This window comes from Eleutherodactylus coqui, chromosome 1 (genome assembly GCF_035609145.1).
Source record: "Eleutherodactylus coqui strain aEleCoq1 chromosome 1, aEleCoq1.hap1, whole genome shotgun sequence".
NCBI lineage: Eukaryota > Metazoa > Chordata > Amphibia > Anura > Eleutherodactylidae > Eleutherodactylus > Eleutherodactylus coqui.
In genome coordinates, this window is record NC_089837.1 from 215,761,462 (window position 1) to 215,778,022 (window position 16,561).

Genomic DNA, 16,561 nt, shown 5'->3' on the forward strand with positions numbered 1-16,561 from the left:
AAATCGTGCTCTAGGTCACACCACGAATGGAAGTTACTACACTACAACTCATTAATTTCAGTACACCATCCAAATAGTAATTCCTGTGTTAATCTAATGTGATAATAAATGTACAGTATGATATATAATATTATTTTTAAGTTACAAAAGAAGTAACGAACGTGTGAGAAAACAGACGCATAAATACATATATTTGGATCTGAAATACAATGTTAGTTTATACTTAAAAGGCTTTGTCTACATTTGCAACCATTTTATTGGAATGAAGCCAGTTTTGTTTAAAAGTCTCCTAATGTTATATGTCTACAGATCCTGTACAGACCTATGTGTCTGCATGGTTATAGCCTACAAACAAATCTTGTGTAGTCTGACCTGCAGTCATTCCCTTCCATCAGTCCTGGACTTGTTGTTAACCTTCCAAATTCTTAGTGGCCAGCAGTAGGGAACAGATGAAAGGAAGGCAAGGGGGCTTCTGGAACCCCTTCCATGCCTCTCATATTGCCAAGGAATGTTTCATGCAACCACACATTTACCATACAATACATACAACGGGCGCCGGGGGCGGGGCGAGGCGTGGTGGAGCGGGGGGTAGCAGCAGGGAACAGGGGGGAGCCCTCTCTCTCTCCCTTTCCCCCCACTCCCCGCTGCAACCCCCCACTCACCCACGGCGCCCCCCGAATCTTTTCACCCGAGTGCGGAAGTACTCGAAAATCGCGGCGCTCGGGCGAAAAAGAGGCGTGGCCGAGTAGGTTCGCTCATCTCTAATCACCTGTCAATCATGCACAAAGTGCTAAGTGTGTATGAGTGGTAAAAGTACTCACAATTAGGGATAAAATAGCAAAAACACTTTATTGCATCTGTGAAGTATTGCTCATTCTTCTACTCATATGCCCCCAAGTCAACACTTTCTGGCCTGTTCTCTAGTATGTCATGGTTATTATAGAGAAGTTTGTGGATTGAAGTCTCTGTTCAAGCATATTCATACATGTATGCACATAAAAGTCAACTTGTAAGCCAGAGGATCAGTCATGGTTATGTATTGGTATTGGACCTGTAAATTCAGTAACGCTGATCTCTGATTTCCTTTAGGGAGCCTTTATGTCTTAAGATGTCATGTTAAATGGGAGAGAGTGGATATACTCTTATGTGCAGTCTATGAATAATAACTGATTTGATAAAAATTTATGTGAACAGGTGGAGGGGGCCATCATGTATTTATCTAGAAATGTATGTGAGTTTTGTTCACTATTCTAATTATTTTTTTCTTTTCTTTTAATGATAAGGAGGACAATGAAGACTTGAAGTGTCAATTGCAATTTGTGAAAGAAGAAGCAACGTTGATGAGAAAGAAAATGGCTAAGATAGACAAAGATAAGGACAGGCTGGAACACGAACTCCAGAAGTACAGGTCTTTCTATGGTGACCTTGACAGTCCATTACCAAAAGGAGAGGCTAGTGGACCACCAACAACAAGAGAGGCAGAACTGAAACTCCGACTTCGTCTGGTGGAAGAGGAAGCTAACATACTTGGAAGAAAGATAGTAGAGTTAGAAGTAGAAAATAGAGGCTTGAAAGCTGAACTAGATGACTTAAGAGGAGATGATTACTCTGGGGCTTCAAATTCAATCCCAAGGGAGCAGAGCGAATCTGTCTCAGAGTTGAGGCAGCATTTGCAATTGGTGGAAGATGAGGCTGAACTCTTACGACGGAACCTCTCTGACGTAGAAGAACAGAATAAACGTATAACGGCAGAAATGAACAAGTACAAATTTAAATCAGGAACCCATGATAGTTCTCGACATAGTGACAATGTTAAGACCGAAGCATTGCAAGAAGAACTGAAAACTGCACGTTTGCAGATCAACGAGCTGAGTGGGAAAGTTATGCAGCTCCAATATGAGAACAGAGTTCTTATGTCTAACATGCAACGCTATGACCTGGCCTCCCACTTAGGAATCCGAGGAAGTCCCAGAGACAGTGATGCAGAAAGTGATGCAGGTAAAAAGGAAAGTGATGATGATTCACGACCTCCACATAGAAAAAGAGAAGGTCCCATTGGGGGTGAAAGTGACTCAGAAGAGGTTCGCAATATTCGCTGCCTTACTCCTACTAGGTCATTTTATCCTTCCACTAGTGTCTGGCAAAAGAACTTTGCTGAGAGACAGCAAATGAAAGATATTCGATCTGAAGCTGAACGATTGGGGAAGACAATTGACCGTCTTATATCGGACACAAGCACGATCATCACTGAAGCCAGAATTTATGTGGCCAATGGTGATCTGTTTGGACTCATGGATGAGGAGGATGACGGAAGCAGGATAAGGGAACATGAGCTACTCTACCGTATCAATGCACAGATGAAAGCTTTTAGAAAGGAACTACAGACCTTTATCGATCGACTCGAGGTTCCGAAATCTTCTGAAGACAGGAACGCTGATGATCCTCTTTCAGTCAGCCAGGTATGCGTTGATAATCACATATTTTGGGAATGCAGTTTATATTATAGAATGTATCTAACACAGTGTAGTATTTATGTCACTTTATATTGATAAATATATATCTGTTTGTGTAGAAAAGTTGACTCAAAAATTCAGCACAATGACGAAGAGAATAATTTCCTAGCTTTGTATTTATCACATAGCATCTATACTGTTAAATCCCACTGCTAATCATTTTATTCTCAGAGCAGACAATCCTAAAAATTCCACACTAGGACATATAGAAGGTGATTAATATATGAAAATTATAACAGATTTGGTAATTTATAGTTATTTTAAATGATTACATTTTACTGTTACATTTTTATAGTGTGAGCTACTTTATTAACTTTGAGGCCTCAGTCACACGGGCGTTTTTTCCCACAAATCGCGTGACCGGGCCGACGATTCACTGAAAAAGCTGCACCTAGCAGCGTTTTCAGTGAAACCGCCCCACACTGCCCGCTATCCTCTGCCACAGCTGTGGCACAGCTGTGGCAGAGGAGAACGATGTTCGCCCATTGAATTCAATGGAGGCAGCAATACAGCCGGCTCCATTGAAAGCAATGGGCTGCCGGCGATCGCGGGATGAATTTTCGGGAAGGGCTTAAAAATATAAGTCCTTCCCTGAAAATCATCCTAAAATGTGTAAAAAAAAAAAAAAAAATGTATACTCACCTTTTCCCAGCAGCTGGAGTTCAGCCGCGTCCGGTCGGCAGTTCTCCTGAACTGCTCTGTGTAGTATTCAGCAGCCGGGATTTAAAATCCCCGCCTGCTGAATGAGCTGCCTCTGATTGGTCACAGCCCTCACCAATCAGAGGCAGCTCTCACTCACCCATTCATGAATTCATGAATGGGTGAGTGAGTGCTGCCTCTGATTGGCTGAGCGCAGGGATCAATCAGAGGCAGCTCTCAGCTATTGAATGACAGCTGAGAATGATCTTTAGTATATGTTCTCAATGGGGTTGGCGCTGCTGCCGTCGGCCCCATTGAGCGCATATATAGAACACAGCGATGCGCAGAACGCAGATAGGCGTGTTCTGCGAATCGTTGTGTCCTATAATTGATCTGTGTCCTATAATTGATCGCACATCTGCATAAAAAGCGGACATGTGACCGATCCCATTGGGATGCATTTGGTCTATAGATCTGCAGATCGCAAGCGCGTCTGTAGATCCAACCAAAAAACGGTCATGTGACCAAGGCCTCACTGTCTTGCCCTTTCTTTGTGGGAACTTCACACAACATGAACAGTACCTGTCCCTTCACATAGTCTCACTGCATTATTTAAAGAACCGTTAAGGGTACTTTACACAAGGCGATTATCGCCACAATTCTCACTGGAAAAAAGCTAATTTGGGCAATAATCGTTCTGTGTACAAGCGGCCACCGACAAGACATTGAGCGAGGATTCACTCACTTGTTGGAGTCCCTTGGTTTTTAGAAAAACTTAAAACCAACGACTATCTTCCATGTAAACAGGAGTCGCTCAATGTCTGAGCAACTCCTGTTTACTGTAAATGGAGGCAGGCGGACCAGAACAAATCCGACCTGTTCTGCCTCCATACACTTGAACGCTTGCTCATGTGTAAGCACAGAAATGATAGTTGGGCAGCAGTTCGTGGAATGGATGTTAGGCACCTGACAGTCGTCGTGTGAAGGGACTTTTATCTAAGGCGATTATTGTCCAATTCTCGGTGGAGACAGACGATATTTGAGCGACTCCTGTTTACTGTGAATGGAGGTGAGTGGGCCGGAATGATCCCAACCCACTCCACCTTTCACTTGAATGACTATTGCTCCTGCATAAGCATAAGAGTGATAGTCAGGCAGGAGCCTGAGGGACAGCTGTTGGGCGCTTATGTGCTAGATAGTTAACCCATATGAAGCCAGCTTTAATGTAAAGTACAAATACTCTAAATTACAGGACTGGCTGTTTTGTATGTGATGAGCAGGAGCCATGGATGCTTGTTAAACACTTAGCAGCTTTTGGTGTACTCACAATGTTGGAGACTTACAGAAAAAACCTACAGAGGGCAAGAAATTATTAAAAATAAACTAAGTTAGCCTTCACCACTCTGATTCCCTAGCGGTCCAATACCACTGCACCCATCCTCATTACTGGTCTATAATTACATTGGGTGCAGCAGTGATGTCGCCTATACAAACCTGACCGCTGCAGCCAATCACTGGTCTCAGCTGTAAATGGCTTGAGAGCGCTGAGGCCAGTGATTGGTTGCAGCTATCACTTGTGTATACGGACATTCACCACTGCAGCCAGTATAATTATAGCTGTGAAGATGAGAGCGACAGCTCCGCACTAGTGGGGGTCGGAGCAGCGTGTACAGCTTAGAGCTCCTTCACACTGGCGATCGCAATATCTATGTGAGAAAATCGCGGTGAAATCGCAACTTTTTTCTCACGATTTTTGAGCGTCAGCACTGCTTTTTCTTACTGCATTGGTGCTGTGCGTGATTTTCTCCTGCGTTTTTATTGCACGATTTTGACATGATTATTTTGCGCGAAAGTCAATAGGAATTTCTAATGTTAAAAACACATCACATCGCACAAAAAACATGATGCAATAAAAAGGAGGCTCCATAGGGAAACATGGGAGATAAAAAAAAAAACGCAAAATGCAGAGACAGGACATGCAGAATTTTTTTTTTCGCAACATCGCATCAGTGAAAACATCGTAAGTGTGAACGAAATCATTGAAAATCATTGGTATCATAATTATGTGTTTTTACTCACTCTCGCATTGCGCAAAAATCATGCAATTTTCTCGCCAGTGTTAAGGCACCCTTATTTTATTATTTTTAACCATTTCCTGACCTTTGCAAGCTTTTTCTCTAAGTTTAAAAATGGCTTTAACCCTTTCCAATCCACTGTCTGACCTCTGAAGACATTATGATTTAAGGCTGTACAGCTTCGATGTTGGAGGACATCCGTTGGGGTTCTCTTACTATACATTGCCAGCCTCTCTGCTGTCACAGCCTATCCAACATGTCACCTCATGCAGTACTGGCTTTAGCCAGCAGATAGCGCTGTTGTACAATGGCAGAAAAAGAGTAAGCCCCCTAGGAAAACCAGGATACAAATTGGATTGGAAAAGGTTAAGGGACTTCTCTATGTTGGGACTAGTTAGAAGCTTATCTACTAAGACTAAGATCATTGTGCTATTAAACCCTCTATACAAGGACTAGGATCCCACAGTGCTCACTGCACGGTGAGACAATTTATGTTAACTAGCAACAGTGCAAATCACTTTTATTTAAAATTATGTTTGTGTGCTGAAAAATCTGCTGTGCACTGCCAAGTGCAATTAGTCTTTAATATGGCCGGCTTCACACGGCCGATAAAATCACGCTAGATTTGTGCGTTGCGAGATGCACAAATCTCACACAAATATGAACCCCATTCTTTTAAATGGGGTCATACACATGAGCGATGCTTTCCTGCATGGCACCACATTGTTATGCTATGCGTAAAACAAACTGCGGCATCTTGTGCGTGCTCTCGCATTGCACCGCCCATTATTTTCAATGGGACCGGCAGCAGGTGTTAGGTGTACACGATGCAAGGTCTCCCATTGATAACAAAAGGAGAAACTCCGTTATCCTCTGCCATGGCTGACTGAAAATTAGATATACAGCCTGCCGAGGGGAAAACTAGTGAAAAATGTAAGACAATTGATAAAGTGGCCAAATATAGTTTTATTCCTCATGTTCACACATAGCAGCTTATTCTGAAAAGTCACCTGAAAGTGTAGGTATGCGTTAGAGTTTCTAAAGTAGCTCACATGAGGAGCTCTCACTACTGATCTGAGGATATATGCAACATTACTGAATTTATAGAATTCTTTTTAAATGAGTACTTTTAAAAGCCACAAAACAAATGTGGCCATAGCCATAGGGCTAGTGATACTAAGCTAGCCAGTGTTCTAAAGGGAAATGAATAGTACTAAACTAAAGATTGGTTATTCTACTGTACACAATAGACATTTATTATATGATACTGAAACTGCATTTTTATTCCATTTTTTTCTGTGATAATTGTGACTCAGCCTTTCTGATCTTCTGCAACTACATTAATACTGGTTAAGGATCAGCAAAGTATATAATGTAAGCGATGCACTCATACATTTGGTAAAAGATAGCATTTATTAGTTCAGTTTGCTTACAGAAGTTCTAATAAAAAAAAGTTCAACTTCAGATTTTGCTTGGAGATTGGCAAATCTCTCATTTCAATACCTTATTTGGAGTCTTACAATGCATAGACTTTGGTGATTCTCCTTGCTTACTTAGGACAGTTGTTAACTCCTCCGTGGACTCCTAGCCAACTGCAAGCGCTCAGCTATTTCTGTCAATCCCAATTAAATGGATGGTAGTGGCCGTGCATGTGTGGTCACAGCTCCATTCGTTCTCACTGTGGGTGGGAGACGTTCCCCGTAGTGACAAGAAAAGGAGATCACTAGATCACCAACTTTTGGGATTGTGGGAGCCCCAGCGGTGAGATCCCCACCGATCAGACTTTTATCAGCTATGCTGTGGATTGCTATGTTGGCAGAATTTTAAATGAAAAGTTAAAATTAACATGTACAGTCTGCGGGTAACTCACATGGGAATTTAAGGACTTTCAGTATTAAGTACTTAAAATAAACTGCATGTCTGCAACAAAAGCATGATATCAACATGTTTTTAATAGTTGAGAAAAGTTATATAGTGGACTACATTTTTGCTCCTTCAGAATATCATTTAAATAGTACACTATATTACAACATGCCCTAATAAAGCTCTGAGTCTGCCAAGTACGGTGGCTATGACACTCTGGCTGATATTCATAGGCTTTATAATACACTGCTATACTGAAGTAGTGTATTATAAGAACAATCAAAAGTGGTGAAATTCAAGTCTCCTAGTGAGACAAAAATAAGAAAAATTCAAAACCCCAACTTCCCCCATTTAGTATGACACACAGGACGCACAAAAAACACCACAAATTTAGTATCACCACGCTTCATAATGGCCCAAGTAAAAAAGTTAGTACATTTAACCCATACAGTTCAAGCTATGAAAAAAATGTCAAAAATAGCTAGTTTTGCCTTACAAAAAACAGAATAGAAAGTGATCAAAAAGTTGTATGGATCAATAAATTGTACCATTAAGACTGCCTGTCCACGGTCGGGATGAAATATCGCTAGCAATATTCCACCACAGGGGAGAAGTGGGGAGCACTGACAGGTTTTATAATGAGACTATATAATGATAGGCTCACCGTAGAGAATCGCAGCATGCCGTGATTTTAATCACGCAAGCGGAAAATCGCTATGATTCTCTGCTCGCAAGCATTAGTTCTCCTATGCATAGCATGTCATGTGAGCTCCACATGCGGTTTATGGCTGTGGATCTCGCAATGACACCTCTCCCATGCATAGCTAGCCTTAAAAGTATTGCGGATGGGCCACATGGTTCACCGTCGGACATGCGCAGTACAGCTATTCCCGCGCGGTCACTAGGCGATGACGCGGGTCCCGTGACCTTTCCGCAATTTTAAATTGCGGAAGGGCCACGGGTCAGATGGCTTCCATTGACTTCAATACTAGCCGTCTGTGTGGACACCACAGAAACATAGAGCATGCTGCAATTTTTCCTCTTCGAGCAGAAAATCGCAATTACTTTCTGCCCATGTGCAGGAAAAAAACGCTTTTCCATGGCATACAATGGATAGTATTTGCTGCGGAACCTGGGGGTGGACGCCTGCCCCGGATTCTGCAATGCAAATATGCCCGTGTGGAAATAAACATTGCCCAAACTGTTACATGTTTCAAAGAATGGGATCAATGGAAACTAGAGCTCATCTTTCAAAAAACAAGCCCTTATAGAGCTCCATTGATGGAAAAGTTAAACGTTTATGGCTTTTGGAATGCAGAGACACAAAAGTAAATAAAAAAAAATTGTTATTAGTGTACACAAATAGAAAAACATAAAAAAAGGTATAAACTTGACGGGGCCGAAATCGCACTGACCCAGAGAATAATGTTATCACATTATTTATACTGCATGCTGTAAAAATGAAATCCAAAAAACAATGGCATTTTTTTTCACAGTCCCCCTTAAAAAAAATTTATAAAAGTTTAGCAATACATTATATGTACATGAAAAAATGCCATTGAAGAAATACAACTTGTCCTTCAAAAAGCCCGGATGCTATTGTTGACTAAAAATTTTTAAAATGATGGCACTTGCAATGCCTTGATGAAAAATTAGTTGGTTATTAAGGTGCAAATAGTCATTGGGACTAAGGGTTTAGTGTTGGGTAGAGATGAGCGAGCCTACTCGGTAAGGCAGTTACTCGAGCTAGCATGGCTCTTCTCGAGTAACTGCTTAGTGATCCGAGCAGTGATCTCTTTCTCTTTCACTCTTCCTCCCGCTCCGCTCACCCCCGCAGCCCACCCGAGCCTGCTTGGATCACTAAGCAGTTACTCAAGAAGAGCGATGCTCGCTCGAGTAACTGCCTTACCGAGTAGGCTCGCTCATCTCTAGTGTTGAGTCAACAAAATTATTTCCTTTTCAAGTAATTTGTGCTTGCAGTAACAGACCCAATAGCTGTACTACTACAGTTGCAAGAAACATTAAGTTACACCTTTTGAAAATCTAGATTTGTACATTACTTACTAACAAAAGTAAGGCATAATCAGCAGCACTGGTCAAATAGCATAGAAGTTCTCACCTTTCACGTCTTTATACCCAATCCTTGTAGTACATTTAAAAAAAGATGTAGGTAGCACTCCAATTCAAAGATCCCTGTGACATTTCAGATCACAACAGGGGGTGAAAAGCTCCATGTGAGCTGTAATGTCAGATGGGTGTATTAAAAGATCTTTGAATTAGAGTGCTACATAGTGCATACATCTCTGTTTTTGTGATTACTAGTAAAATGTGGTCTGATAGTTTAGATAAACACAAATTACCTAAACTAATATACACAGTCATTTCTTTTATTGAGCAAATTGAGTAAATATCCGTAGTGTAGGGATACAAAGTAAGTGGACCCTTGAATTTAATAACCTGCAGATCTACCTTTAGCAGCAATCACCTCCATCAATTTTTTTGTAGCTGCAAAAAAGATTTTCACATTTTTGAGGAGGAATTTTAGACCATTCCTCGGTTCATCAATATTTCTTGGATGCCTTGCATGCACAGCCCTCTTTAGGAGATGCTACAGAATCTTGACAAGATTAAGGTCAAGACTCTGACTTGGCCATTTCAAAACATAAATATTTTTCTTTTTTTTGACCCATTTTTTAGTCAGCTTTATGTGTGCTTTGGGTCATTGTCTTGTTATATCACAGTGTCTTTTCAGCTGCCCTTTTAATCTCTCGTAAAAGGTTTTGATACCCTTTACAGTTCATTGTTCCCTCCATGATCACAAATTATCCAGGCCCAGATACAGCAAAAAAGCCCCAAACCATGATGCTCCCCTATTATGCTTCACAGTTTGCATGCAGTTTTAATGTTGTTTGCAGTCTTCTTTTTCCACAAAACATAGCACTGTGTATTTGTGCTAAAAAGTTCTGATTTTGTCTCATCTGCCTATTTTCTCAGAAGCGTCGTTGAAGATCCAGGTGGTTTGGGGCAAACTTCAGACGTGCCACAGTCTTTTTTGGACAGCAGTTGCCTCCTTCATGTTGTCCTTCCGAGAACACTATTCTTGTACAGTAGCTTTCTAATAGTGCACACATGCACAGAGAGTTATGCAGTTTTTAGGGTCTTCCATAGATCTTTTGCTGTTACCCTCAGGTTATTTCTCACATCTTTCAGGATTGCCTATTGTTCTCTTGGAGTGATCTGAACAGGATGCCTACTCCTAGGGAGGATGGCAAAGATCCTGAATTTTCTCAATTTGCATAACTGTGGGTTGCCGTTCACCCAGGTCCTTAGTAATATTTTTGTAGTAAATTGCAGCTATCTATAGCATATCTATAACATTTCTTTTGGAGTCATATGCAATTTGTTTGCATCAAGGCTTGGTTTATACTAAAAGCCCTTTCACACTGCAAGATAAATTGGAAAGAGCATTCAATAAGTGATGTAGTAGCGATTGTATATAGTTCATAGACATGCATTTACACTGAACAATAATTGGTTACTTTCGATTGTTCATTGGATCTTAAGCACACCTCTAGTCAACCCTTCTGCCACTTCCTTCTAGTCCTCAAATCGTTACAATGCCTGTTTATATGAAAGGATATGCAGCAGACAAACAATGATTTTTAGGTCCACATGAAAGATCCGATTCGCAAGAATCTAACAATTTATCACTGAGCGTTCTGTCGCTCCACAAGTTTACAACAGTTATTGAGCAAAAAAACTTGTCTCAACAATTATTTGCACAATAATTGTGCAATGTAAAAGGCCCTTAACTAATTTTGCTTGAGAAGGACAAATCTGTCAGCAACCAGACTCTGTGTGCCTTTATTTAATGAGCAAAGTACATATGAAACCCACACTCCCAATCTCATTTGATTTACTGAATCACATTTTGCCAGCTTGCCTTTTGATAGGTAATTAACATTTAGGCTGGGTTCACATGGGACGGATTTGCTGCGGAATTTCCGTGCGGATTGTCCGCACCGAAATTCTGCACGCAGCTCTTAATCTCGGGCGCAGAAATTAAAGATGCAGCAGGTCAATTCTTTTTTTTTCCACAGCGGCCTGTCTTCTCTCTATGGGGAGAGATGGCCACAGCAGAAATGTAGGCCGTGGCAGCGGTTTTCCGGCGGAATTCTCGCTGATTTTTGGTGTAGCCACAGGAAATCCATCCCGGGTGAACCAAGCCTTACTTTTTTTCCCAGTACTTTGGATGTTTACTAGAGATGAGCGAACGTACTCGTCCGAGCTTGATACTCGTTCGAGTATTAGCATGTTCGAGATGCTCGTTACTAGAGGCGAGCACCACGCGATGTTCGAGTTACTTTCACTTTCATCTCTGAGACGTTAGCGCGCTTTTCTGGCCAATAGAAAGACAGGGAAGGCATTACAACTTCCCCCTGCAACGTTCAAGCCCTATACCACAACCCTGCAGTGAGTGGCTGGCGAGATCAGGTGTCACCCGAGTATATAAATCGGCCCCTCCCGCGGCTCGCCACAGATGCATTCTGACAGAGATCAGGGAAAGTGCTGCTGATGCCGGAGCTGCTATAGGGAGAGTGTTAGGATTGATTTTAGGCTTCAAGAACCCCAACGGTCCTTCTTAGGGCCACATCTGACCATGTGCAGTACTGTTGAGGCTGCGTTTTGCAGTGTTGCACATTTTTTTTTATTTTTGTATATTGGCCGTGCAGAGCATTGCGTCCAGAGCATTGCGTCCTGCAGTAATTTTACATAGTCCACGGCCAGTAGTGGTGGTGAGGCAGGGACAGTGAAAGACATATCCAGTCTATATAGGCAGTGGGCTTTTCCAAAAAAATTTGGGAAAAAAAATCTATTTGGGCTGCCTGTGACCATCCTGACTGTACTGCGTCTCTGCTGGGGGTAGTTGTCCTAATTCATACGCAGCCAGCTAAGTGTTACAGCAGGCTTGCGCAAAATTCTTTCCTTCCTCTGCTGTGCGTTCCGTAAGCGAAGTCAGCCTCCAACCACAGGCCAATAAGTGGCACATTTAATTACAGCGTTCTGTTTCTGCACTACTGGTAATACAGCATGCTGAGGGGTAGGCCTAGAGGACGTGGACGCAGGCGAGGACGCGGAGGCCCAAGTCAGGGTGTGGGCACAGGCCGAGCTCCTGATCCAGGTGTATCGCAGCCGACTGCTGCGGGATTAGGACAGAGGCACGTTTCTGGCGTCCCCACATTCATCTCACAATTAATGAGTCCACGCGGTCGACCTTTATTAGAAAATGAGCAGTGTGAGTAGGTCCTGTTGTGGATGGCAGAAAGTGCATCCAGCAATCTATCGACCACCCAGAATTCTGCGCCGTCCACTGCTGCAACTCTGAATCCTCTGGCTGCTGCTCCTCCTTCCTCCCAGCCTCCTCACTCCATTACAATGACACATTCTGAGGAGCAGGCAGACTCCCAGGAACTGTTCTCAGGCCCCTGCCCAGAATGGGCAGCAATGGTTCTGAATCCTCTCCCACTGGAGGAGTTTGTCGTGACCGATGCCCAACCTTTGGAAAGTTCCCGGGGTCCGGGGGATGAGGCTGGGGACTTCCGGCAACTGTCTCAAGACCTTTCAGTGGGTGAGGAGGACGATGACGATGAGACACAGTTGTCTATCACTCAGGTAGTAGTAATTGGAGTAAGTCCGAGGGAGGAGCGCACAGAGGATTCGGAGGAAGAGCAGCAGGATGATGAGGTGACTGACCCCACCTAGTTTGCTACGCCTACTGAGGACAGGTCTTCAGAGGGGGAGGCAAGTGCAGCAGCAGGGCAGGTTGGAAGAGGCAGTGCGGTGGCCAGGGGTAGAGGCAGGGCCAGACCGAATAATCCACCAACTGTTTCCCAAAGTGCCCCCTCGCGCCATGCCACCCTGCAGAGGCCGAGGTGCTCAAAGGTCTGGCAGTTTTTCACTGAGAGTGCAGATGACCGACGAACAGTGGTGTGCAACCTTTGTCGCGCCAAGATCAGCCGGGGAGCCACCACCACCAGCCTCACCACCACCAGCATGCGCAGACATATGATGGCCAAGCATCCCACAAGGTGGGAAGAAGGCCGTTCACCGCCTCCGGTTTGCACCGCTGCCTCTCCCCCTGTGTCCCAACCTGCCACTGAGATCCAACCCCCCTCTCAGGACACAGGCACTACCATCTCCTGGCCTGCACCCACACCCTCAACTCCGCTGACCTCGGCCCCATCCACCAATGTCTCTCAGCGCACCGTCCAGCCATCGCTAGCGCAAGTGTTGGAGCGCAAGCGCAAGTACGCCGCCACGCACCCGCACGCTCAAGCGTTAAACGTGCACATAGCCAAATTTATCAGCCTGGAGCTACTGCCGTATAGGGTTGTGGAAACGGAGTCTTTCAAAGGTATGATGGCGGCGGCGGCCCCGTGCTACTCAGTTCCCAGTCAGCACTACTTTTCCCGATGTGCCGTCCCAGCCCTGCACGACCACGTCTCCCGCAACATTGTACGCGCCCTCACCAACACGGTTACTGGCAAGGTCCACTTAACAACGGACACGTGGACAAGCACAGGCGGGCAGCGCCACTACATCTCCCTGACGGCACATTGGGTGAATTTAGTGGAGGCTGGGACAGAGTCAGAGCCTGGGACCGCTCACGTCCTACCCACCCCCAGAATTGCGGGCCCCAGCTCGGTGGTGGTATCTGCGGCGGTGTATGATTCCTCCACTAAAGCACCTTCCTCCTCCTCCTCCTACGCAACCTCTGTCTCGCAATCAAGATGTGTCAGCAGCTGCATGTCGCCAGCACTCGGTGTCGCGCGGCACGGCAGCACAGCGGTGGGCAAGCGTCAGCAGGCCGTGCTGAAACTACTCAGCTTAGGAGAGAAGAGGCACACGGCCCATGAACTGCTGCAGGGTCTGACAGAGCAGACCGACCGCTGGCTTGCGCCGCTAAGCCTCCAACCGGGCATGATCGTGTGTGACAACGGCCGCAACCTGGTGGCGGCTCTGCAGCTTGGCAGCCTCACGCACGTGCCATGCCTGGCCCACGTCTTTAATTTGGTGGTTCAGCGCTTTCTGAAAAGCTACCCACGCTTGTCAGACCTGCTCGGAAAGGTGCGCCAGCTCTGCGCACATTTCCGCAAGTCCCACATGGACGCTGCCACCCTGCAACATCGCTTTCATCTGCCAGTGCACTGACTGCTGTGCGACGTGCCCACACGGTGGAACTCTATGCACATGTTGGCCAGGCTCTATGAGCAGCGTAGAGCTATAGTGGAATACCAACTCCAACATGGGCGGCGCAGTGGGAGTCAGCCTCCTCAATTCTTTACAGAAGAGTGGGCCTGGTTGGCAGACATCTGCCAGGTCCTTGGAAACTTTGAGGAGTCTACCCAGATGGTGAGCAGCGATGCTGCAATCATTAGCGTCACCATTCCTCTGCTATGCCTCTTGAGAAGTTCCCTGCAAAGCATAAAGGCAGACGCTTTGCGCTCGGAAACAGAGGCGGGGGAAGACAGTATGTCGCTGGATAGTCAGAGCACCCTCCTGTCTATATCTCAGCGCGTTGAGGAGGAGGAGGAGCATGAGGAGGATGAGGAGGAGGGCGAAGAGACAGCTTGGCCCACTGCTGAGGGTACCCATGCTGCTTGCCTGTCATCCTTTCAGCGTGTATGGCCTGAGGAGGAGGAGGATCCTGAAAGTGATCTTCCTAGTGAGGACAGCCATGTGTTGCGTACAGGTACCCTGGCACACATGGCTGACTTCATGTTAGGATGCCTTTCTCGTGACCCTCGTGTTACATGCATTCTGGCCACTACAGATTACTGGGTGTACACACTGCTCGACCCACGGTATAAGGAGAACCTTTCCACTCTCATACCCGAAGAGGAAAGGGGTTCGAGAGTGATGCTATACCACAGGACCCTGGCGGACAAACTGATGGTAACATTCCCATCCGGCAGCGCTAGTGGCCGAAGGCGCAGTTCCGAGGGCCAGGTAGCAGGGGAGGTGCGGAGATCAGGCAGCATGTACAGCACAGGCAGGGGAACACTCTCTAAGGCCTTTGACAGCTTTCTGGCTCCCCAGCAAGACTGTGTCACCGCTCCCCAGTCAAGGCTGAGTCGGCGGAAGCACTGTAAAACGATGGTGAGGGAGTACGTAGCCGATCGCACGACCGTCCTCCGTGACGCCTCTGCCCCCTACAACTACTGGGTGTCGAAGCTGGACACGTGGCCTGAACTTGCGCTGTATGCCCTGGAGGTGTTTGCTTGTCCTGCGGCTAGCGTCTTGTCAGAGAGGGTGTTTATTGCGGCTGGGGGAATCATCACAGATAAGCGTACCTGCCTGTCAACCGACAGTGCCGACAGGCTTACACTCATCAAGATGAACAAAGCCTGGATTTCCCCAGACTTCTCTTCTCCACCAGCGGACAGCAGCGATACCTAAACAATACGTAGGCTGCACCCGCGGATGGAAGCATTGTTCTCTATCACCATCAAAAACGTGGACCTTTTAGCTTCATCAATCTGTGTATAATATTGATCCTCCTCCTCCTGCTCCTCCTCCTGAAACCTGACGTAATCACTCCGAACGGGCAATTTTTCTTAGGCCCACAAGGCTCAGTCATATAATTTTTGTAAACAATTTTTATACGTTTCAATGCTCATTAAAGCGTTGAAACTTGCACCTGAACCAATTTTTATTTTAACTGGGCTGCCTCCAGGCCTAGTTACAAATTAAGCCACATTAACCAAAGCGATTAATGGGTTTCACCTGCCCTCTTGGTTGGGCATGGGCAAGTTTTCTGACGTACATTAGTACTGTTGGTACACCAATTTTTTGGGGCCCTCGCCTACAGTGTAATCCAATTAATTTTTTGCCCACCTGCATTAAAGCTGATGTTACATCAGCTGTGCTGGGCACTGCAATGGGATATATTTATGTACCGCCGGTGGCTTCCTGGCACCCACCCATGCTGTCGGTCCACACGGAGTTGTAACTTCATGTGTCCACTTCTAAAGAACCCCAGTCTGACTGGGGCATGCAGTGTGGGCCGAAGCCCACCTGCATTAAACATGACATTACCTCAGCTGTGCTAGGCCCTGCAATGGGATATATTTATGTACCGTCAGTGGGTTCCAGGGAGCCACCCATGCTGTCGGTCCACACGGAGTTGTAACTGCATGTGTCCACCTCTAAAGAACCCCAGTCTGACTGGGGCATGCAGTGTGGGCCGAAGCCCACCTGCATTAAACATGACATTACCTCAGCTGTGCTGGGCAATGCAATGGGATTTATTTATGTACCGCCTGTGGCTTCCTGGGACCCTCCCATGCTGTCGGTCCACACGGACTTCACAATAGGGAGTTGTACCTGCCTGTGTCTATGAATTAAAAACCCCGGTCAGGTTGGGGCATGCAGTGTGGGCCGAAGCCTACCTGCATTTAATCTGACGTT

General features: G+C 45.4%; 2 protein-coding genes across 3 annotated transcripts in view; one reads left to right on the forward strand and one right to left on the reverse strand.

Moving 5' to 3' along the window:
• Positions 1-16,561, reverse strand: part of ECHDC1 (ethylmalonyl-CoA decarboxylase 1) — a 105,456-nt gene that overhangs the window by 71,456 nt on the left and 17,439 nt on the right. The gene's annotated exons all lie outside the window — the stretch shown is intronic.
• Positions 1-16,561, forward strand: part of MTCL3 (MTCL family member 3) — a 93,577-nt gene that overhangs the window by 25,789 nt on the left and 51,227 nt on the right. For both annotated transcript variants that reach the window (XM_066605525.1, XM_066605526.1), the window contains exon 5: positions 1,284-2,459. In XM_066605525.1, the coding sequence (XP_066461622.1) occupies positions 1,284-2,459 (1,176 nt within the window). The remainder of the gene's footprint in view (positions 1-1,283; positions 2,460-16,561) is intronic.